Raw genomic sequence first — 25,139 nt, 5'->3', positions numbered from 1 at the left:
TGATTGCCCTGTATAAGCAAGCCTTGGGCATTCACCATCGCAGGCCTGACAATAAACTAAGTACTCGCCCACTCCCCATGGCCACATGAGTAGAGCAGTAACACCCCTACTGGCAAACAAAACAAAACAAAAAACCCCACCACCTACAATAACAAACCACTTAGCTAACAAGTAAACCAGGGGCCAGGGAGGCACAAGGAGGACCTAGCTGGAGATGCTCAAACACTGTGGATAGTAGCACTGACCCCTACAGCCCTTGTGAAGGACAAATGAGCAGCAATACATCACAAGAAGTTTAAGAAACTGGCCATTCCCTTTCTCCAATGTATGCCAAGTAGTTTACTAAGGCATACGGAGGCAGGGACTTAGCTCCAAGAATGCTTCTTTCAGTATTATTTAGTATCTTAAAACCTGGGACCAACATAAACATCTAACAGAAGGATAGCTATCCAGTGTATTCAAGAATCACATTCCTATGAAAGCACTATGCTGACTTGATATTAAGTGTTGTAGAATGATGATAAACTGGGAGAATGCTCATGATATATTACATGAAGGCAAATTATAAAGAAGTACATGTAGTATGATGCCTAATCTTTAAGGTTCTATTTGCATAAAAGGTGATCAGCAAATCAATTGTTGACTGTGGTTATCTTCAAGGTTCAGAATTAAAGGGGATTTTGCTAATGTATTTATAACTAACATTTCCTGCAATAAAACTTGTATTATTTATATTTGTAATCTAGCAAAGGTACATAGACTGGCTATGCTAAAAGTTATATTTAAAAAATAAATAATTACATACCAACTTTAAACTGTTACCAATCAACAAACACCAGTGATTACATCTGAATGAGGCTGGGAAAATCAGCCGAGGTGAGAACACAGTGAAGGCCGCTGGCAAATCCACCTGCTTCCAAGTATGGAATATCCACCACTACAGCCAACATCAAGTATGTGCTTGCTGCATGAATAATCCTGTTGACATTCAGCCAAGCATTGCAAAGAGGCATTGTGTTAAAACTTTAAAAAAAAGAAAAGCCTGCTTCATTACTGATATTTAGAAACTGCCAAGTTCAATTAAAAACACAAAGGTACTAATATGTGAGTATAGAGTGCATGGGCACTCACATGGTGGTCATTTCTGTAGCACTTCATGGTCTACAGATCTATTGAGAGAGGTAAGATTCCCACCCCTCTCTCCAAGAAGAGAAAGAAATAATGGAAGAGGAGATGCTGATGCAGGACAGAGATCTTACCTGACCTGCTTGCCAGACTTTCCTCTCACTTGTACTCTATTCCACGTATCAACACTTCACTACACTTGACAAGTGTCTAAAACAAACCAACAAACCTGACCACTGTACTGGGGTTTGTCCCTAGTAACATTTTATTTGTCTTAAAAGATCTATTTTCTTTTTAATTATGTGTATGTGTGTGGGGAGGTGCACATGCATGCAGGTGCTTGTGAGTCCCCCGATGTGGGTCGTAGAATCAAACTCTGGCCCTCTTGCAAGAGCAGGAAGGGCTCTTAACTGCTGAGCCATCTCCCCAGCTCCTAACTGTTGGGACCTAATATTTTAAATTTTAATTACCTTAATTGTTTTAGTATTTAGAAGCCAAGAATACAGGCCTGAAGAGAGGTAATGAAAAAGTGTGGAATATGGAAAAAACAAAAACAAAAAAATCAACCTGGTTTGAATCCAGACTGCCACTTGCTAGCTGAGTGACTGTGTGAACCATGAGAGAATTCTGCTGTGAGAGTGTAAAGTGGTGTGACATGGTAGTGTATGCACAACACCCAACTTCCAGTCTTCTTCACTTCCCTTGAGAAATTTTTTCTTTTTTAAATTGAAAGCAAGTAACTAAGGAACACGGATGGGTCAATTGGATAGCTATGGATACCCAATTGGATATGGAGTGAGTCTTTCAACTCTACAGCAAGTATCAGGATTTAAGAGGAAATAGGTAAGACAAATGCAGATGTCCCCAGTCTAGCTTTACCCTGTAGTATAAAGGAGACCTTTGAGTCCCTACCCAGGTAGGAAGAACACTCAGAAAAACAATGGGGAAAGCATTTAACAAAGCATGCTCCTAACTGCATCCTTCCTCTGCCCACCCTCTCACCCCCACTGCTGTAACAAGCACCTTTCCTAGAAACAGAAAGCCCAATGAATACCAGTGATCTGCACGGAAATTTACCTTGCACTACCAACTTCAAAAGAAGTACCCAAGAGGCTCAGCTGTCTTATTTGTTTCAGTGTTTTCTCTGAATGTGCACATTTATTTCATTGGGTAAAGAAACCTTCCAGATTTTATCTTAGAACTACTTAAGGACATATTCAAAAGGTCTGGGGATCAAACAAAGCCACCTATCCATAACACATCCTGCTCACAAAAGTGTCCCAGAAACTCTACATAAACAAAATCCCTCTGTCCATTTCTAGGAGATAATACTGCTTCTGTATCCTACAGTATGCCTTACACACCCACAGCAACTTCGTCTTCCTCCTCTAGTGAAATAGAGCATTTGTTGCTAACAAAACACTGAAGTCGTTTCCACAGACAAAAGGGAAAAAAAAGCAGCTGGGGAAGCCACCCCATGTGCTGAGCAGCCAGCAGCACCCATGTGCTGAGCAGCCAGCAGCACGCTTCTGTGAGACACCCAGTTAATGTCTTTATCATAGATTGCCTGACTCACAACTCTTAATCCTCTTTGTATTAGGACTTAACAACCGTCCCTTGGCACCACCAACTGAAATAATTTCTTAAAGATAAACAAGTAGAAAACACACCTTAAGGAAGTCCAGAGTGGCTCTGAAAAGAGAAACGTGATTTTGAGGTTGAGTGTCTTTGATTAACAAGAGCTCACAGATAATTTCTGTTGGGTTGTTTTCCAGAAATGGACACAATCCTCGTAACTCTTAAAGAGACTGCAGTGGATATTCTATTTTATAGATGAAGAAATGGAGACTCATGGCAAATTATCCAAGCTATGATGGCCCGTAAACAGTATGACCAGAGAGCTGGCTCCTCTTAATAACTCACAGCCCAAATCCCCAGGCCTTCTTTGCCACTTACAGCATGTCGCTACTTTCTTTATAGACCTGGGTACCATTTCTGCTACCATTTTAATGTGAACATTCTACAACAGGAAATAGTCTGGAAATCTCATGCTACAGGTTCACTACTGTCTTAGGTAATAGACAAGAATACCCAATTAGTTCGTTACTATTTGTAGCTAGTAACTGACTCTGCAGCAAACCGTAAGAAAATGAAGCTCAGGTTGACAGCACGAGTGCTAATTACAAACATTAGACCTAGATAGCCATCGGAAGCCATAGCACAAGCTCTCTTCGCTAGAAGACTGCTTGATACCTCCGACAAAATTTTAATATTGAAAAGTTGACTTTTCAGAATTATCCAATATGATATACATCAACACCAGTAAAAGAACAGCTAACTCTTCACTACCTCTGTGGAAACTACTGATGGCATCCTGTGGGTGCACAAATACAGTGTCTGAAATGAGAAAAACCTGGTTGAAACCATGTTTGTCCTTATAGAACTCACATCAAACACTTGATTCCTCAGTGTCCCCTGATAAGATGATCTACACTGAAACACTTTTAGCATTTTACCATGCACCGACTATTTTAGTACTAATTATTCATAAACTTGAAAATACTGTTTTCTGAATGGAGTATTTTATCCAGACTTTCTAATAGTATATTCTTTTCTTATTTCTACAGAACAGAAGATGAAAGAGATGAATGTGCTCTGCATACAGGTAGCAAACATACTGTACCCTGAAACTCATCTTTCCAGATTCTCCAGGCACTTGCTCTTCTTCCTTTTGACCTTTGCTAATGCCCACTTAAATATCACATGATGCCTTTCCTCTAATAAGTCATGCAATGTTTTATCAGCTTAACAGAGAATGCTTTAAATTTATACACACTCAAAATACACATTCTTAGACATACTAGTAATCTCTTTAAAAGATATTATAGTATAGTTGTGGAAATAATAATTGGATATACCCAAATGAATGGGTCTCAAGGCAAGCTCAGAAAGATAAATCCAGGTAAGAATTGCAGTTTTTCTATAAGTCTTTCTGGCACTTTCTATGCAATAATAAAAAAGAATGGCCTCTTAGAAATGCCCTTGTTTTCCCTGATGCATTATTAATAACACTTGCGTTTTTCTTTCCTATACCGCAATGTATTGCAATTACACTATAACATAACAAAGATAGCAAGGTGGCTTACTTATACAGGAATTACTACTGAATATTAAAAATTCAGTTGCAATTGTATTCAGTACACTATTTGCTTAATTAAAAAAGGCTACTGTGTAGCTCTTTCCTTAAACTTGTTCTCAAAGTACTAAACATTCCGAAACAAGACTACTGGGTAACTGACCAGCCTCACCAACTGAAGGACGAGGGTGGGGCAGCGGCCCTGACAACTGCCTTTTTCCTCAATTAGGCAAACACTGAGATCTGCTTATAAATAAACCACTAGCAAGGCAGTGGGCAGATGTACAAAGGAGATTCTGTCCCCGGACCTACAGAGCAGAAACCGTGCTTAAGACACGGTGGAAGAAAAGAGACACCAGCTTCCGCGCGGGCGGGGATCCCCCCCACGCGAGGCCGAGCCTTGGTCCTCACTCCAACCGAGAAGGGACCCACCCTCGGAGCACGCCGCGGGCAGCGGGAAGAAAGGGGCCTAGCGCCCGCAAAGGGCGGCAGAGACCCGGGTGCGGCTCGCGGTTTCCTCCCCGCAGTCCCTTCCCGGAGCCAAGAGCAGGACAGAGGTCGTCCGGGGTCCCGGGCGCGGCCATCGCTCCCTGCTGGCGCTCAGGTCCCATCGGATCGGGTCGGGTCGGGTCGGGTCGGGTGGGTCCCAGGCCCGGCCTCGTCCTCCGCGCCCAGCCCCGCGCGCCCCGCCCACCCTCTCGGCCGGGCGCTGCGCCCCCCGCTTACTTTCTGCGAGTCCATGGCTAGGGACTAAGCCCTCCGGGCCGAACCTGTCACCGGAGCTGAGTGAGAAGCCGGAGGAGCCTTAGAGACCCGCTACCTCTGCCGCCGTCAGCGTTGTCCTGTCCCGCAGAGATCCCGCCCGTCCGCGCCCTACCCGCGCGCGCGCTGCTGCTGAGCCGCGGTTGCCAGGGTGAAAGGGCGGCCCGCGGGAGGGTGGGGTTCGAGCGCGCCACGCATGCGCATGCGTGCGCCGACACCCGCACAGGCGGAGAGGATGGAACGCTGCCTGTCCGCCTGCGTCTTCCTTCTGCAGCTGCTTCTTTCCTTGCATCCTTTTTCCTGTGCCATCGCTGCGGGCCTTGCAATGAGCCCTTGGGCACCCAGCAGCCAGGTCGTGCGGAGAGCCTGTGAGCTAGCTCTGTCCGGGACGCATCCCTCACCTGCAGCATCTCTCCACTTAGCCTTGGTAGGCCAGGCCCAGTGATCCCACTGGAATAAACACGCTAGGATGGAGAGGCCGCGGAAACGTGGGGAAGGGTCTTCAGGGAGCGTGGTGGAAAGCTTAAAGGGCTCTGGGACAAGGGGTAGAAAGATACAGATACGTGGGTATGGGACCACATGGGCTTTGTTGCCTGGTCAACCTTGTTGTAGTACCTTGCTACCTTGTGAGCAAGTCTTTCTCCCTGATCCTGTGTCATCTATGAAATAGAATGAATGCAGACCTCGCAGAGGACTGTACAGCTTAAATCCTGTGTTTGAACTCCCCAGAGCATGAGAGTGGGGCAGCAAATTAGAATCTGCTCAGGACGGGTGGAGCTGGCAGTTGCAGACCAGAAAACTTGGGGAGAAGACTTGAAAAGGTTCTCCAGAGAGGCAGGCTTCATCTCCATTTAGGTGACTCAAGAAAAATTCTTCTGGGTGTTCACATCCTAATGGAATAAAAGGGAAACGAGTATGAATGACCGTTAGGAACCGGTTCTGCCCTTCTACACAAATCCTCAGTGAAAAGGCCTGATTCTCAAAGAGCTTACAATCTAAGGTGGGAAAGGACAATACAAATCCATGAGGCTGTTAGAAGAAAAGTTTGTAAGAGGAGAAATCAGGGAGGAGGGAGATAGATCAGGGGGCAGACACGAGTACCAGAGTCTGTATACCCAGAACGTGTTACCCACAGAAAAGCCAAGTGACCACAGACACACACCAGCACACAGGTGCCCCCACTTGTGTGCCCACACATTGTAATATCCTCGACCAAAGCACACACACATGAAAAAATTAACAAAGGAGGAAATGCATGAGGTAAATGGAAGAAATAAAGTAAACAAATAAATTGCACAGAGTTAATAGACTCCGAAGAGGTAGGGAGCAATTTCCTGACATTACTGAGGAATGACCTGGGTAAGGGTTATATGAAAGGGTTTGAGGAAGAATATCTCGTTAGAAGGACAGTTAAGAATCAAGACCTTGAAGAGGCAGGAGCTGTTTTAAATGAATCATATTTACACTTGAATGTTTTATGTTTCCACTAGAGTCCAACTACACTGTGGTTTCTTTAGATCAAACCTTTTTTACCACACCTGTATTCTGACCTTAGCAAAGAGCAGACCACACACTGTGCACCCAATAGACCTTTTTTGTTTATTTGTTTGCTTGCTTGCTTTATTTTTTTCTGGAGACAGGGTGTATAGTCCTGGCTGTTCTGGAACTTGCTTTGTAGACCAGTCTGGCTTCAAACTCACAGAGATTCTCCTGCCTCTGCCTCTTGAGTGCTGGGATTAAAGGAGTGCACCACCACCATACAACCCTTTCTTACCTGAACAGAAATGCAAGGAATATGATAAAAGACACAAAAGGAAACCACGGTTTAGATCAGGCGAAGCAGACAATGCTCACAGGCCTGGGACTTAGGAGAGGAATGCCCAGCTTCACTTCTGCCAGCTGAAAGGAGGCTGGCATGCAGTCCTTCAGAGGAGCCAGTTCTTGATATCAAGGGAAGGGACTCTACTAGCCAAGCCCCCTCAATTACATGGGGGAGATATGACAGAGCCAGGTGTCCAACCACTGACCCAGGGCTGGTGGCTTGGAGGGCTGATCTCAGTGCTGAAGTGGAGTCATTTTCTATGGCTGAGAAATTCAGTCTGCAGGGGAGAGGACATCGCCACCCTTGATTGACACCGTGGACCCATCATGAAAGGAAGGAAAGAACATTTGGTCTCATCTCCAAAATTTCACCTCACTTCCACCAGAGGGAAGCTCCTGGGCACAGTTTGAGTGACAGACACCACCACAAGGTCAAGAAAGTGGGTTTGGGAGACACAGTCGCCCTGCAATGTGATCACCAGACTGTCACAGAGCCACACCCTGGGAGCTCATTTCTGGCTCCTTGCCCCAGTCTCTGTAGTTCTTTCCTTTCAGGCCAGCCAAACAGCCTGTGGATTTTGACAACAGCTGTACCCCATTTGACTTCTGCCCCCCAGCAGATCTCTGGCTCTGGTTTGATGTCTGGCTTCCTAGGACAGCTCACCCATGACCATTTGCTAACCTCGTTCTCAGCAGCCAGTTCCTTTTGGGCTGTGATTTGTGTCCCCTCCAGCCATCAAAGTTCTCTCACTACACTCCCTCAGCAAGCCAGGCAGTTAGGCTGCAAACCCACCCACTAAGCCTTTGGACTAGAGGCAAGCCCTTACCTTTCATGTACTTATCTTGGCATACCAAATCAGGTTAGGAAATGCTTTTAAAGTAACGTTATTTTAAAGGAGTTATTCTTAAATCTTGACCTCAGGCCTGACTGCATCAGCATCATCTGATACCTTCTTAGAAACGCAAGTCCTCAAGCCTTTTCCTCAGAACCAACAAAACAGAAACTCCAGGGTCGGCTCCAGGAACCCTCCAGATGGTACTAATGTCGCTAACCCTTGGGAACCATTAAGAGGAAGAAACTGCTCTTTAAAAGGGGAGGGGGGCAGGCAAGGGAATCTGGAGAGATGGCTCAGCAGTTATGAGCATTGGCTGTTCTTCCAGAGGACCTCGGCTCAGTTCCCAGCATCCACATGGCAGCTCAGGACTGTAACTCCCATTTCTAGGCAATCCATTGCCCCTCCCTGACGCCTAAGGACACCAGGCAATCATGTACGCAAACATACAAGCGGGCAAAACCCTTGCACATATAAAATAAAAATTAAAAAGTCCTAAGAGAAGAAAACAAAGGGGCTAGAGAGATAGCTTTGTTGGTAGAATGCCTGTCACCCAAGCATGAGGACAGAAGCTTGATACCTAGCACTGTCGGGTGTGGTGGCATGCCTGCAAATCCCAATGCCAGGGAGGTAGAGAGAAAAGGATACCAGGCACTCCCAGGCCTGCCAGCCCAACCTACTCAGCATGCCGCAGAGTTAGTGATCATGCCTCAAGTTTTCAGTGGAAAGCAATTAAACAGGATGCCCACACGCGTGGTACACAGATGCACATGTGCCTGTTGGACCTGTGTATACCTGTTGCACACAGACATGATACACACACACGTTAAAGGGAAAGGGACAGCAAGGAGTAACGATATACATTGTTTCCAAATGTGAGCTTGTGGTTCTGAGATGCTCATGTCGTCAGTCTGCTTGCTTTCTGATGAAACCCCAAGGCAGGATCACCTCGTGAATGACACCGCTAACATCTAGCAAAACTGCCCCACGCCAAACTAGGTTCTTTGTCCTCTCTGAGAGATGTTAGGTACTCCACGCAGGCCTGAGCTCCCTGAGGAGTTCTGGGAGAGGAAGTTCTGTTCCTCTCCATGTATCTGACAACTTCCCCTTTGAGGATCAGGCCAGTTGGGTCTACAGGCACCATCAGCTGGCTATACTTGAATCCTGATACCGCTGCTGGTCAGCTCTATAGCTATCAGTAAGCTCTTAGCTTCTCTGTGGCTTCATTTCCTACGGCATGGCCTAGGGAACGTACTTTGCCTTTTGCATTTAGTGAGGATTAAAGGAGACTGTGTATAGGAAAACGTCTGGCTTAGTGGGCCTGTAATGAGCAGTGGCTGCTATGATCACTACACTTCTACACAGCAAGTCCTTCAAGGCTACTCTTGCATAGTTTTTTCTCCACTTGAGTCTTGGAGCCTTAGTAAACCTGTTCCCATTCCAACTCCCCTGTTCTGTGCGATCCCTGTGTTTCCCTGATACCCATCACCGATCAGGTGCAGCCCTTTGTCAAAGCCCCAAACGTTCACCCATCACTCCCTGATTAAACGTGACCCAGGTTTTCACTTTTCCAACCCAGCCTGGTAAGACAAGCCTCTCCGAGCCTCTGTTTCTTCAGCTGTGAAACAGGGCTCATGGCACCAGCTCCAGCTGATGAGTGGATTAAGTGGAACAAGTCCGGTCAGGTGATTAGCTGTGTCTGACACGTGATAAACATCCACAACAGCACCTGTGCTTAGTCTCACTTCTCATCCATAGACACCTAATTTGGTGCTTCCTGCTTCCTTCTAATGAAAATCCAGATTCACCCCCGCCCCCCAAAGCCCTGCAAGCCTAGGCACTCAGTATCCGACAGCAGCTCCTACAAAGGAGAGGTTGGCTATGCCCTGGAGGAGGCTGGTGGACAGACAGAGCAGTGTGGTAGCCTATCTCACACTTAGAGAGCCCTAAGGCTCATAGGAAAGCAGCAAGCATAAACCTGAATGGTGGAGAACCAAAGAAGTGCGAGAAGCACAATGCAAGCACCAGCTCACAGCCTAATCGGACACATGGCATGGGTACAGTCACTGACTTCTGTCTCCTTGGGGTGAGTACACAGAAAAAGATGTCATGTTCTCTAGTATCCCACAGGTAGAATCCACTCCCACTGCTGGAAACCATAGAAGACAGGTTTCCTTTCCAAATGTCTGCAGAGTCTACAGATAATTGCTGACTGGATTTGAGACCCGTTCCACAGAAGGTGTATACCTGATAGTATACACCTGGTAAAGCCAATGGCTGGAGAGATGATAGGCCATAGAGCAGCTGGTCTCAACCTTCCTAATGCTGAGACCCTTTAATACAGTTCTTCATGTTGTGGGGACCCCAACCATAAGATTATTTTTATTGCTATTTCCCAACTGTAATTCTGCTACTGTTATGAATTGTAATGTAAATATCTGTGTTTTCCTACAGTTTTCGGCAACCCCTGTGAAAATGTCCATCCCTTTTCATGGCCAAACTTCCAGTGGTTCAACCCCCAAAGAGGCCATAACTCACAGGCTGAGAGCTGCTGCCCTATGGAACAACCTACTACTTTTGTTTTGCTAACCAGGTATGTTGTCAAACTGTCTTCTAGTGATTTGTGTGTTTACCCACAGATTGGCGATGCTCTCAGCCTCAGCCAAAGACACTCCTTTGTGCAGGGGCAGCAGTCAATTCAGAGAGTTATAACTAGTCAGAGTGCTGAGAGTAAGGGACTGCTAAGGACTCAGCCCTACGTGGGACATGCATATCACACACACACACACACACACACACACACACACACACACAGACGTGCTCTTGTCCCAAAGCCCAAGGAACATCATGGAAGAGGCATGGAAAGGATGGGAGAGCCAGAGTTGTTTCTTCTGAACACAAGATGGCTGTAGCCCTCATGAACTCACGCAGCTACTTACTTGCACAAGATCAAGCTAGCCAATGACTCCAGCACTGACTGGACAGGGGCTCATGAGGCTACACTCCTAGCTGAGGAGCTAGTGGAAACTGATGGTTGCTGAGAGAGGAGTATGTTTCCTCAGGGGAGTGGCCTCTGGTATGTTGTCATGTACATGCAGACATCAATAATTGAACTTAATGGGTTATTTAAAGCACACACACACACACACCACAGTGGGAGAGACACATGTAGAGGGTGCCTGTGGAGGATGTGAGGGGTATTTGGAGATGGATAATCAATACATGTTATATATGTATAAAATTGCAAAAGAAATCAATACATAATAAAAGAGTCACAGAGATCTAGAATAGATTATTAGTGAGGAGATTTTTACCAGTGCCAATATCCAAGCAGAAGCCAATATCCAGCATCTGCTTAGCAAAGCTGTCCCCGGGGGATGGGGGACTGGGCACTGGAAGTGTGCCTGGTAGACATAGTGTCTTTGGGCTCCCTGAGTGCCATCATTCATCATCAGTCCCCTCTCTGACTCCACTCTGTAACTGCACTTACCTTCAGAAAGTCTTCTGGAGTTCTTTTCCTTTGCCCCACCACACCCCCACCCCAGTCCAAGAGCCTCTCTTAACTCCTACAACAGAGATTACTTTCTTAAAAGCTCTATTTAGATGTTTCTGTGTTACAATGCACGCCGGCGTACTTTACACTAGGTACTGGGGATAAAGCCTGGCAGGCACAAGAGTTTCCAGTGCACACGCCTGGCCCTGGAAATGCTTCTGCACTCCTGTTCAGGGAATGACTGTGGACAAAGTCAATTCTCTTCCCATCCATCTCTTCATGAAAGGAAATCTCCCCAGGATGCTGGCCCCCAGCCAAGCCTCCCCAGCAACAAAGGGAAAGCTCACTGCTGTAAGTAACAGCTTTCTTCTCCCTCTGCAGAAACTCTGAAAAGGCATGAGCCAGGGAGAGCCTAGGGACATACAGTGTCACAGTGTGTAACTGATGGTACGTACAGGTTCATCACCCAGACTCCAGTGCCCCACAACTGGAAACAAATTCCAGCTTGCAAGCACCAGCTGTGTGGCCAGGACACACGCACATATCCTCTCTATACCTCCAGCATCCCCTCAGTAGGAAGTGTTTAGAATAATGCTTAATGCATAGAAAATACATAGTACATGTTACATAATACCTACATATTACTATGTCCTAAAATAAGCCATTTTCCTAAGTACAGCCTCAGAGGATAATGGTTCTGAGTCCTTTGATACTGCAGGGCTGTGACTGTCAGGTTAGGAGGGTACTGTGTCAGCCCTTCCTGAAATGCCTTTCTCATTCCAAAGGTCAATGTGTACTTTTCCATGACAGAACAATTGAATTGGAAAAGTAAGGGCTGGAGAGATGGCTCAGCGGTTAAGAGCACTGACTACTCTTCCAGAGGTCCCGAGTTCAATTCCTAGAAACCACATGGTGGCTCACAACCATCTGTAATGGGATCCGATGCCCTCTTCTGGAGTGAGAGAGGCTTGGAAGGTGAGACATGTGTCAGGGAAGAATAATCTTTGATTTGAAATTATAGTGTATGTGGTACACCATGACCTATCAGCAGACAGGAAGGGATGAAAAGATCCTGTCTGAGCCACAGACACAGTATGGGCACAATAGGAAATGGTGGAAAAAGTGATGCCAAGAAAAAGATGTAGGACATGAATCAGGGACTAGAGAGGTAGAACCTTTTTATGTCCCAACAGTGGGGAAAGGTTAGGAAAACTTTAGAATATATAGGAGGTGGAATATTCTGCAGCTATGAAAACTTATCTCTGTGAAAAATGCATATCCATGTGAAAGAAAGCACATTTGATATAATTTTAAATTACCTGGATTTTTCTAAATTAATAGAATACCATCTGTAGAAAAGAAATTAATACATCTGTTTCTTTTGGCTCAGGATACATGGTATCACATATGAAAGCCAAACCCGCTAGGAAGCATCACACTGTCATAGGCTGAATGCGTATGTGCTGCCTCAAAGTCATTTGTTAAAAATCCTTCTCCTCAAAGTGATGAAATTAGGAGTGGGAGCCTTTGGTCTGTGACTAGGTCCCAGAGGCAAGGGCTCTTATGAATGAGATTAAAAAAGGAAAAAGGAGAGGAGGGGAGGGGAGGGGAGGGGAGGGGGAGAGGGAGAAGAGGAGAGGAGTCAGAGAGACTCTTTTTTTTTTTTCTAATATATGAGGATGTATGAGAAGGTGGCTGTCTGAACCAGAAAACAGTTCTCAACCAGACACTGAAGCTCGACCAGACAGCGGCCAGCTCGTTGACCTTGTATTTCATAGTGTTACAAACTGGGAAAACTGGTTCTGTTGTTTACAGTATTTTGTTATAGCAGCCTGAACAGACTAACACCAAAGTTCACAAGTATTATGTAGTTTCTTTTTCTGCTTTCTCTTTTTTAAGATTTATTTATTATTATATCTAAGTACACTGTAGCTCTGTTCAGATACACAAGAAGAGGATGTCAGATCTCATTACAGGTGGTTGTGAGCCACCATGTGGTTGCTGGGATTTGAACTCAGGACCTTCAGAAGAGCAGACGGTGTTCTTAACCACTGAGCCATCTCTCCAGCCCTTATTTATTTATTTATTTATTTATTTATTTAGATATTTTCTTTACTTACATTTCGAATATTATCCCCTTTCCTGGTTTCCCCTCCGATAACACCCTATCCCCTCCCACCTCCTCCTGCTCCCTCTGCTCCTAGCTGTGAGTCAGAACTACTTAAGTTAGCTTTGAGATATATATTCAAATTTAGCACAGCTTCCTCAAGGTTTAGAAACAAAGGGAGATGGGAAGAGAAATGACTAGAGATCAGATTGTCTTTGTTTCTGAATTCCAAGTCAGGATGTCGGGAGACTGAAGAATGCTGTACGTGGGAAACCACTTGGAAGCCTGTAAATCATTATTGCAGGACCTACTTTGGCAAGAGGAAAAGGAAGTTCATGAGTGAGAGGATTATCGGATGAGGAGTTTACCGGGGTTCTCACCCCCCTGTCCCCTGCCTATCTTTCACTAGTTATAACAGTACATCCGTACAGTCCCTGCCCTTCACTACTTTGTCTACCCACATACCATCATGATCAGAACAGTGATTATACAGGTATTAGCAAGTTTTCCGTTTTCAGTCAAGGGAAAATGTAATAAATTCATCCTGATGAAAACTGTGGGCTTCCTTCCAGAGTCATCTAGGTCAGGGCCCCAGACTTTCCTGTAAGGGCCATATCATCAATATTTGAGGCACTGGGGATTATACAGTCTTTGATAAAATGATGTCATTGTGCCATTACAGAAAGAAAGGAGTCACGAACAATGCATAATGGATGTGGTTGTGTTCCCATAAAACTTTATTTACAAAAATAGGTGGGGACAGGAAGCTATGATCCATGGGCCATAAACAGTGTTATTTTGCTTAGAAAATAATTCTGTGATTCTTTTGTGCTTCTACAACCCTCCCCAAGATGCTTTCCATGCACATACACCGCCATACCCAGCCCAATTTGAGACTGGGAGTGATATCCATAGGGATACTACAGGGCAGTTATCTCTGTAGCAATAATAAGCAAAGCATGGCGTTAGAGTGGAGGGGCTCTGGAATTGAAATACTGATCCTATCGACTGTGTGATCTGACCCACAACACATGATCTCTCTCTCTCTCTCTCTCTCTCTGAGCATCTCATTTCCTCATCATCAAAACGTCAATGATACCTACAAACTTGACAAAGCTTCGTGAGGATTCAGTATTATGTCGGGCACCCATCCTAATGTGTAGCATGCAGCAGGCCCCTAGTAATAGTTATCAGCCCACATGGACTCTGTACATAGCAGAGTCAGAGAGGACAGACCCGGGATGAATGCAGAGAATTCCCCTGTGAGTTCTGACTTTGGGCTGATGCTCACTAGCTGAGAAGCAGGGCTTGTCTCAAACATTACAAGGCCAGAAGAGAAAGCAACAATGAAGTTTGAAGGCGTGGCTGCAAGGCAGATTATTATCAAATGCTTCTGATTAATCATTAATTAGCTGCCCCCACTGTAGTCAATCCATTTGGATGTTCAAGGTTGGAGAACTTTCTTGATCGCTGCTGCCATTGAAGTAATAAGATCCTGTCTTCCGCATAGACTCAACAGCTGGTGAGTGGAGAGCCTTGTGCAAACAGCCTCCTTTGAGTCCATCCTTCCAATCTGCAGAGACGAGTCACCTTTTCCTGAGCTGGAAAGTAAACACATCAAGAAAATGAGTGTTTATGAGCATTTCTCTATTTAAAGAAGGAAACACAAGAAGAAGCAACCAACAATCCAAGATAAATAATGTGGGAGAATCCTTAGATGTTGTGAAATATTAAAGAGGCTGAATATAATCACATAGGAAACAGTAAATAAAATTAATGACTGCAGCAGCCTGGGTTCAAATTCTACTTGTACCCCTTTATCAGCTGTGATCTATGAGCAAACTCCTTAACCTTTGTGCTTATATTTCCCTGAGGAAAGCAGAACTGAGAGAAATCTGAGTTAAACTCAAAGCTAAACTGACAAACCTGGGTTTATGGTGCCCTCAAAGACTCAAACCTGAATCTCAAATAAACATGTGGCCTTTTCAAGCCTGGAAATCAACTAGCAGAGGAGCAGTCCAGACCAAAAAAATGAGTGTGACCACAGTTCACCGGAGTCCGTCAGACAGGGAATGAGTAAATGCGCTGAAAAGAGGAAACCCACCAACCGTGCCGAAAAGAATGACCTTCTCCTTAGGGAATACTCATTGAAGGATGGGGGATGGGCGGGCCTAGCGGTGTGCACAAGATATTCAGAAAACAGATGCAAAAAGTGGAGTGTGTGTGTGTGGTTTATACATGTTGTGGTGTATGTGATGTTTTGAGTGTATTGACTGTGATGTGTGTGTGAAGGGGGTGTATGTGTTGTGTTGTGTGTGTTGTATGGTGTATGTGCATTGTCTATGTGGTGAGTGTGTATATCTGTAGTGTGTGTATGAGGGTGTACATATACATACATACATATATGTATATGTATATGTATATATATATATGTATATATATATGTGGGTAAAGAGCGATCCTGCGGGTGGAGAAATGGTTCGCAGAAGGCACAGTAAGTGACATTGGGAAACATGGTGTTCTGTGTCTCATTCTTATTCTTAGTCTCACTCTACAAGTTTGAGATAATTTCTGGCAGTACTTAGGGTTGGGCATGTGATTCTGGTGGAATGCTGGCCTAGCATATTCAAGAAATGGGGTTCTATCCATAGTGCTGGAGGAAAAAAGTCTTAAAAATCCATTAGGACAAATCAATGAAGGAGACCTAATTGAGAATTGTGGACTCAGCTTGACTCTTATGCAAGTTCAGGGTTAAGGGAGGACAAGCGGAAGTGAGAAGTTAGTCCTGACCTCAACATGCAGGGAGATTAGACTTGGATCAAGAAGACAGAAAATAGCTCTAAGATACAGCCATTTAACGGCGTCTAAGATCCCCAGATGCACTGGCCTCTCTACATCTCTATGCTAGCTAGGCTCTGCTTCTCACCAGGTCCTGACCCAGGCAGCGGGAAGCACCACCAACAACATCACTGATTCACTTGGGGGTTGCAGTCTGGAGATGGCAGTGTCCCATTCTGGTGGCTGCCTTTTTGCTCATGCGTCCATCTCAGATGTCTTCCCACTTTCAATGTTTTTAGCAAATGAAAAATCAAATAACACCTGGAGCACTGCTTCTACAACCCCAGTTACTCTCCCAAGAAACTGCAGGGCTCCTTGTGTCCTCCAGCACCTCCTCTAAGCTTTCTGTTCATGGGTCCCATGCTCGTGGTCTTCTAGGTTGGGACGCACAGCTTCAATGTTCCTGATCTTTTCCTACTGCTGAGAGTAACGCTTCCTATAATTAGACTGACATCCAATACTGATGGTGTTTAGTTAAGGTCACAGAGCACAGACAGTAGGCTTAGCTAAACCTGTGATTTGTCTAAGATTGAGAAAAGACTATTTTACTAATATTTTAAGTTTAAACTTTTATTTTAGAAGTTTTAAGAATATATTTTTTAAAATTCATAAAAGTAATGAAGTATTCTCATTACTTGTCACCTAATCTCTCCATTGTCACATCTCAGAACTCTGTGGCACATTTGTCACAACTCCTGAGCCAGCACTGAGAGATAGCTACTAACTGCACAGCATACTTTATTCAGACCCATTCATTTTCCTAATATCCCTTTCTAGTCCCAGAGCCTATCCAGGAAACTATATCACGTACAGATCGCCTTCTTTATATTTAAACTAATTAAAAAGCCATATACCACCCTTAAAAATACTATATCATCTGATTGTGATTTGATGACACTTGGATGTTATCTTTCCCATATCCTTAAACATGAAAAAATTTCTAACATAGTCTAGTTCTTCCCAAGGATGAATGAGAACACACACACTCCTAAGGTACCAGTTCTGCTGGAATGCAGACCAACTTTTGACTGACACTCAAAGTCCAGGTCTCTATCTAATAATTAGCTGCCTGAGAAGGTTTTGTAGAATAATGTCTGCCTGTCTGTCTATCTATCTATCTATCTATCTATCTATCTATCTATCTATCTATCTATCTATTACTAGGTAGCTCAGGTTAACTATGAATTCACTATGTAGCCTAAGTTGGTTGCTAAATCTTGCTCTTCCTGGAATTATTTGAAAATTGAGAATTTGAAAGGGAACAAGGGGAGGGGAGGTAATATGGGAAGGTTTGGAGAGACTAAAAGTAAGGAGGAATTATGTAATATCTGGGCAAATTGGTATATGCCTTTAACCCCAATACTTGAGAGGCAGGAAAATGAAGAATTGGAGCCCCAAATATTGACAAGGCTATGGGTTATTGTGGTGGTTTGAATAGGTATGACCCCATAGACTCATGTGTTTGAATTCTTGGCTCATGGGGAATTGCACTATTAGGAGGTGTGGACTTGTTGGAATAGGTATGGCCTTGTTGGAGGAAGTATGTCACTGAGGGGGTGGGCTTTGAGGTATCCTACACTCAAGCTCTAACTTGTGTAAAATCCAGTCTCCTGCTGCCCTTGGATCTAGATGTAGAACTCTCAGCTTCTCCAGCACCATGTCTACCTGTACAATGAATGCTTCCCACCTTGATGATAATCGACTAAGCCTCTGAAACTCTAATTACATGCTTTTGTATTGTAAGAGTTGCCATGGTCATGGTGTCTCTTCACTGCAATGGAACTCCTAAGACAGTTACTCTAAAAAAACAAAAACAAAAACAAACAAACAAACAAAAAAACCCAACTGATGGTAAGGCCTTTCTGCTGAAGACAACACTCACTTATGTCATCAAATACAGAAAAGTCAAGCTGGTTGCCAAATAGAATCTTTCCTCCTACTGTCCACAGTCCTGGACGGTTCTCTGCATGACACTGGAGGGTCAGTATCACTGAGCTACAAATGCTACAACCTACAAGAAGGTAATATTGACACAAATGCTATGGGAATAACTATGTTTTTATTTTTCTGATTTGTTTTTGCTTTTTGTTTTTGTTTTTGTTTTGTTTTTTGTTTTTTGGTTTTTTTTTTTTTTTTGGGAGATGGGATTTCCCTGTCCAGCACTAGTTGTCCTCTCTGTAGACCAGGCTGGCTTCAAACTCAGACATCCATCTGCCTCTGCCTCCCAAGTGCTAGGAAAAAAAGGCTGTACCACCACTTCCTAGCTACTAACCACATTTTAAAAACTGAATTTAAGGCCCACTCCATAGGCTAGAAACCATACCTGACACTGTTAAAGCACCCAAGAACTTGAGACTAGATAGGTCATAGGCCCAGGGGAAAACCTATTACTATTATTTTTCTAAAGGAACAGAGCAACGAAGTGACTCCTATGACATATGCTATAGCTATAGTGCCTCATTCATCTCTCCCCAGATAAGCTTCTTGCAGTAGATGGGACTCAACAGAGACCCAGAACTAGACAGTGTGCAGAGAGTGAGAGACTTTGGAGCACTCAGTCCTAAATGGGATGCCTTTACCAAACCCCTTCTCTCGGGGCTCAGGAAACTCTGCAGAAGAGTAAGTGGTAAGATTATATGAGCCACAGAGGATGGGTGACTACAAGCAAATAGCATCTACCAGACACACATGAACTCACAGGTCCTGTGGCAGCACCCACAGGTTCCTGTGCAGATTAAAGCTAGACAAGGGGGAAGTGGGCGTGGGCTCCCACCCCTAAACCAGAAGCTATTCACAATGATACCTGCTGAGAAAGAGAAAACCAGCTTTGTCCAATGGAGTGGGGCTGGATTGTCAATCAAACCCCAGGGCAAGTCCTCGCCCAAGAGTAGTTAACCAACACAAAATGAACCCCATTTGTGTGTGTTTGGGGTGGGGGTGGCTTTTGTTTTATTTGACTTTTTTGTCTCACTTTTTTGTTTGTCTTGATTTTCATTTTGTGGACTTTTTTAAAAGAAGAAGAGAAAACATAAAATTGGTTGGGAAGGGGAGTTGGGAGGATCTGGGAGGAGTTGGGGGAGGGGAAGGAAAACATGATTAGAACACATTAAAAATTGATTTTTTAAAAAATACATTGTATAAAAATTTTGATTAAATAAATGAGAGAGGGAAAAGCTAATTGAGAACTAAATAAGGCATGGGGCCACATGCCTTGAATCCAAGCACTCTGGAGAGGCTGGTCTCTGTGAGTCTAAGGCTAGCCTGTCCTACATAGTGAGTTTCAAATCAGCCAGGGCTACATAGTAAGAGTGACCCTGTCTAAAAAAAGAAAAACGAAAAGAAAAAGGAGGTCATCCCGAGCTCTGTAGTGAGTTCAAGGTCGGTTACACAGAATGTATCGAAAGGGAATTTTCACCAACCTGAGAGGAAAGTACCTCAGAATGTCACTACTCATATTGCTTCCTCTCACTAAAGTGGCTTTTTAAAAACCCTGATATCAACTGCTCTGGATTCTGCCAGCGACTTTCATCTGATCCAGTGATGGAGGAACAGCCTATGTACCCTGCTCAGAGGCGGCTGAGCAGCAGGCAAGGCTGGTCCTATACTGTGTCAACAGCAGGTATAACTACCTGAAATATGAGTTCTTTAGCTTCCCCCTATGGGCAGATCCACATTTCTCCTGGCACCTTCAACTTTCCCTGACTGACTGGAATAGAAAGAACAAGTTCCCCACCAGCAGCCTGGTTTTTCTTTTCTTTTTCTTTTCTGTCAGCAGCGAGCAATCTTTCTCCCCCACCTCTTGCAGAAGAAAAACAATATGCCTGTTTTTCTTTTTAAGTTTATTTATATTCCAGACTTTGCCCCCTCATTCCCGGGCCCTCTCCCACAGTTCCTCATCCCATTTCCCCTCCCCCTTGCCACTGAGAGAGTGCCCCCTATCCCCCTTCCCTGGGGCATCAAGTCTCTACAGGATTAGACTCATCCTCTCCTCCCACTGAGGCCAGAGCAGGCAGGCCTCTGCTATATTGTGGTGTGGGCAGCCTCGGACAATATGCCTGATTTTAAGAACTTGAGTTTAAATATAATACATTAGTCTGCTGCAGAGGAGATAAAGGTTTCAGCGCTGAGGTGTGATTCAGTTCTTAGAATGCCTTTCCTGACATGCAGGTAGCCTGATTCAATCCCAGAACCACATAAACTAGGAATAGTGACACCTGTCTGCAGTTCCAGCAAGAAGAGGAGGAGGAGGAGCAGCAGCAGCAGCAGCAGCAGCAGCAGCAGCAGTAGCAGCAGCAGCAGCAGCAGTTTAAGGTCACCATTGGCTACACAGCAAGTAGGAGACCAGCCTGGGCTACATGGGACCCTGTTTTCTAGCCTGGGCTACATGAGACCCCATTTTTAAAACAAAGAAGGTTTCACTTGACTAAGTTCTATATCAGGCCTGGAGGTGTGTATGATTAGTACAAGCATTCAGGAGATTTGAGACAAACAGGCCAAGGGCTGGTGGCCTGGGCTGCTGAGTGAAACCGTCTAAAAACAAAACAAGGACAAAGGCGTTTTAAAATGAAGGCAACTTTTCCCAGATGAAACATTTGCTTTAAAGTAGAATCTGAACAATTTTACTAATCCCGTATTTTATTCTTCCTTTGTCTGAATTCCCCCATAGAAAATTAAAGACCTTTACCAAAGAGAAACACAATTGTAGTTTAACCACCCTAGCACATTTTATTTTCAAGTTTATGACTTCCCTTTCTGCACATGTGTGTAGGGAGATCGATGTACATGATCAGGTGCATATACAAATGTGTGTACCTGAAAGTGAGGTCGGAGGCTGAGAGTGTTGGTTGTCTGCTTTGGGTGATCTCCACTTTAGCTCCTGAGAGAAGGTCTCTCCCCAAAGCAGAAGCTCACCAGCACACCCCTGGGATCCTCCTGCCTCCATCACAGCAGCACCTGGGTGACAAGCGTGCACTGCCCAGAGCCTTTCTAGTATGTTCTGGAATCAACTTAGGGTCTCATGCCTGAGTGGCCAGCACTTGGTCCTTATGCTCTAGCCTCCATCTCCCCCCGACCCCGGCCCCCGCCCCCCTGCTCTGGGATCACGGGCATGCGCCATGACTGACTCAGGCATGCGCTCTGTTCTTTTTGCCTCTCATTATGTTACAGACATACCCCACTTCTACAGTGCGATATATTTCGTTATGTATCTAATGAAGTAGCTGTAAAATCCTTATTTAAGCAAATTAGCATGTGCATGAAGGCAAAGGTATGTATCTATTTTGTTTCTACTGTACCTCCAGAACTTATAACGGTGCCGGCAAGAAGCACATATTCAGAATACAGTAGTTTGATAAAAAATAAGTTTAAAAGTAAGTGGCTCCAAGTTCTTATTCTCGTTTATTGTTTATGACACGTATTTCCGTGTTTTAATTTTTTTCAAAGTTCTCAGTGTAGTTCAAACTGGCCTTGAACTTGTGACCCTCCTACACCCAAGTGCTGAGGTTATGCGCTTGTAGCACCACACTTCAGCTTTCTCTTAGGTAGTTGTTTTCTCCTCTTACTCAACCATCTTTAAATAAAGGTGGCTTTTATGATTATTTTGAATAAAGGAGAGAGAGGGTGAAGGTCTTTCTTTGATTATGATCTTGGAATGACTGGTGTGATGGCCTAAAAGTCCCAAGCATGTCTGAACTGGTGTTGTCCGACCCTCACAGAGCTCCCAAAGATAGAATTCTGCAGTGCAAACTCCTAATTCTGAAGTCATTTTCTCATCTCTCTTTCTATCTCTGTCTCTCCCCCCTCCCTTTCTCCTCCCCCTATCCACATCTTACCCCACAACCCACATTGTGCATTGGTTTAGTGTTGAAGGCCTTGGAATCACCCCTTCTTCCCCCCCTCCCCGCCCCACTGTCTTCCAAGTTTCAGTCTTGCTTTCTAAAAGACATCCTCAAATTCATCACAACCTACACACATTACTAGGATTTGCATCTTTCTTCTATTTTCAGTTTCTAAGCTTTGTCCTAGAGACCTAGAGAATAATCACCCAGACTGCCATTTGTTGTATGAAAACCTGCATGCTAGAATCTTATTCAAAGTCAGCTATAGCTCATTCTATCCCCACTTCTGTGTAGCACTATAGTGTGTCAATGTATGACAATCCTACTGTTTTGGACACTGGAGTTGTTTACAATGTGAGGGTATTGCAAATAATCCTTCTATAACCATCGTGGGGGCCTTGTTTGATTTGCTTTTTTGAGCACCTCTCTATGGAGCCTCAACCCATGATCCTTCTACCTCAGTCACCCTCGTGCTGGCATCACAAGGCTTTCAGCATCACTCCTCCATCCCATGAGCATTCCTGAGCAAGTCACTTGGTGCACAGATGCGTGGGTCTTTCCGTTCCTAGGAGGGAAACTGTTGGATCTGTATTTATTTCCAACCTTAATGAATAGAAGGAAACAGTTTCCAGCAAGTTTCTGTTGACTTTCCCACACGTTATATGCAGGAGTTCTAGTTTCTTCAAAACCAAGTCAATGTTTTATTTTTTAACATTAGGGGCAGCATATCTCAGATAGCGTTAGTATATATGTCTCCAGATGTCACCAATAAGATGGTTAATGGCTCTCCTGATTTAAATGGGTGGAAATCATGGGCAGGTGGAAGTTCCTCACTACTGGTCTCTAGAAGTTTATGTCTTCCTCAGTGTTTGGCCACACCAGTCCATCCTAGCAGTTGGCAGATGTACAGGGCAGCAAGCAGCAATCTGTCACAGCCCAGTGAAGGCCTCAGACAAGGGGACCCTGGGTCCTTGTCAGTGGCCTGTGTTATGCCTCCCAGCTTGGTCTGAGTCTCTTGGCTGTGAGTGAGCTCTGTGGAGTCCAGAGTTGCGGGTTCTCTCCTCTCGCTCCTCACAGCTCTGTCTCAGCTTCTTGTCTGTTTCACTCTCTTCCTTCCTTCCCACCGTGGCTGCTCTCTGCTCCATCAGTTGTCAATGGCTACTGCTGAGCAGCTGCTTCACAGCTTCTACCTTGTGGTCTTTTCTACAGTCAAGCAGATTCTAAGATGGGAACTGGATACTGACCACAAGTAGGGTCATTCGAATCCAATACTGAGTATTGGAAACGGTGCCAGCTGCTGGGATGGTTTGAGAGGCCAACTATCATGGAGTTGTAGACAAGATCACAAGTGTGCTGTACTGGGCAGTACCAGCTTCCCTCTGCTCCCCTGGGACTATTTAGCCATCAGTCTGCTGCAGAGCAGTGCACAGGGCAACTGTCAGAAGGAGGTGAGCAACCTCCAAGTACAGATTCATGCTATGATCCAGAAAGGAGCAAGCCACCCCTGGGATTAGTGCTGCAACCTGAGCTGAGAACGTGTTCATATCAGGCATGTGGATAGTATACAGAGTACCCACTGGGATTGGTTGGTGCCTATGAGATCAAGATACCAATACCCTCCCAACCCAGGCCCAGTCTCTCTGCAATCTTTTCAACTTAGCCTAAAGTATTGAAAGTAGGCAAGACAAAGACCACTGGAGAAAAGCCTTCCTAGCACCTCATGTCACAACATTAGAGGAGGCATCACAGTAGAGTGTTCCCAAGTGTACTGGCTAGTTTTGTGTCAACTTGACACAGCTGGAGTTATTACAGAGAAAGGAGCTTCAGTTGAGGAAATGCCTCCATGAGATCCAACTGTCAGGCATTTTCTCAATTAGTGATCAAGGGGGAAAGGCCCCTTGTGGGTGGGACCATCTCTGGGCTGGTAGTCTTGGGTTCTATAAGAGAGCAGGCTGAGCAAGCCAGAGGAGGCAAGCCAGTAAAGAACATCCCTCCATGGCCTCTGCATCAGCTCCTGCTTTCTGATCTGCTTGAGTTCCAGTCTTGACTTCCTTTGGTGATGAACAGCAGTATGGAAGTGTAAGCTGAATTAAACCCTTTCCTCCCCAACTTGCTTCTTGGTCATGATGTTTGTGCAGGAATAGAAAGACACCAAGCCTACTCCCTAGTAAATTCAAGCAGCCTGCTCATATAGCCACAGAAGGGACTAAGGCCTTGCCACCCATCATCATAATTGCTCTACCAGGGAAAGTGCTTCCCTTCTGGTACTTAGACATCATCATTGTAAATGCCTGGTGTTGTGCATATTTTTGGCTGCCTGCTTTGTGCTCTCAGCCTTTTTGTCAAGCAAGTTTGAGTAGCAAGAGAGGGTCTGATAGATGATAATTATGGAGTCAAGTTGCCCCTCAGTGTCTTTGCCTAGTCACAGAAATGAATATTGGAGTGCATACCGAAGGTGCTGATCATTAAGAGTACTCTCCACCTTTAACACAATGTAGACACATTTTAAGGAAAAAAAAAAACCACTTTTTTTGAGATAAGGGTTCATATATCCTAGGTTATCATGTGTCATCCCACCCCTTTTAAACAGCGCTGGGGATTTAACTCTGGGCTTCATGCTTGTTAGACGGGGCACTCAGCAGACCAAGCTACCCCTTCAGCCCCTGATGTAAGAATTCTTAACACTGTCCAGTGCCCAGAGTTAGGCAGGTCCCCTTGCTGGTCTCCCTATGAAGGAAGCTACTAAGATCACTTTCTACACAATCTGGGGATGATTTCCCTTGATGAAGTGCCTGGTCAAAGCTTCTATCAATTTGGGTTCTCGTCTTTTTTCTTATCCAGCTGCACATATTCCCTATTCATCTTCAATGAGCCTTTTACCAAGGATACATTTTTTTCTAAGTATTTTCCTCTATGCTACCTCACTTTAATGATTTCTTTTAATAGATATCATTAGAAAGTTTAGTTTTTTCTTAATTAGATATTTTCTTCATTTACATTTCCAATGCTATCCCAAAAGTCCCTCATACCCTCCCCTCCCCCCACTCCCCTACCCACCCATTCCCACTTCTTGGCCCTGGTGTTCCCCTTGCATATAAAGTTTGCAAGACTGATGGGCCTCTCTTTTCAATGATGGCCGACTAGTCCATCTTCTGATACATATACAGCTAGAAACACGAGCTCTGGG

General features: G+C 44.7%; 2 protein-coding genes across 7 annotated transcripts in view; both read right to left on the bottom strand.

Moving 5' to 3' along the window:
- Positions 1-5,176, bottom strand: part of Fsd1l (fibronectin type III and SPRY domain containing 1 like) — a 71,693-nt gene extending 66,517 nt beyond the window's left edge. For 4 of the 5 annotated variants that reach the window (XM_021160018.2, XM_029476076.1, XM_029476075.1 and 1 more), the window contains exon 1: positions 4,988-5,158. In XM_021160018.2, the coding sequence (XP_021015677.1) occupies positions 4,988-5,002 (15 nt within the window). In that variant the 5' untranslated portion in view covers positions 5,003-5,158. Of the gene's footprint in view, positions 1-4,987 lie in introns of all 5 variants that reach the window. The other variant, XM_029476078.1, reaches the window with a different exon arrangement.
- Positions 5,177-13,986: 8,810 nt separating this feature from the next.
- Positions 13,987-25,139, bottom strand: part of Slc44a1 (solute carrier family 44 member 1) — a 177,532-nt gene continuing 166,379 nt past the window's right edge. Inside the window, exon 16 of one of the 2 annotated variants that reach the window (XM_021160117.1) lies at positions 13,987-14,878. In XM_021160117.1, coding sequence (XP_021015776.1) covers positions 14,864-14,878 — 15 coding nt within the window. In that variant the 3' untranslated portion in view covers positions 13,987-14,863. The remainder of the gene's footprint in view (positions 14,879-25,139) is intronic. The other variant, XM_029476011.1, reaches the window with a different exon arrangement.

The sequence above is a fragment of the Mus caroli genome, chromosome 4, assembly GCF_900094665.2.
Source record: "Mus caroli chromosome 4, CAROLI_EIJ_v1.1, whole genome shotgun sequence".
Lineage (NCBI taxonomy): Eukaryota > Metazoa > Chordata > Mammalia > Rodentia > Muridae > Mus > Mus caroli.
This window is presented reverse-complemented; position numbering and strand designations above follow the sequence as displayed.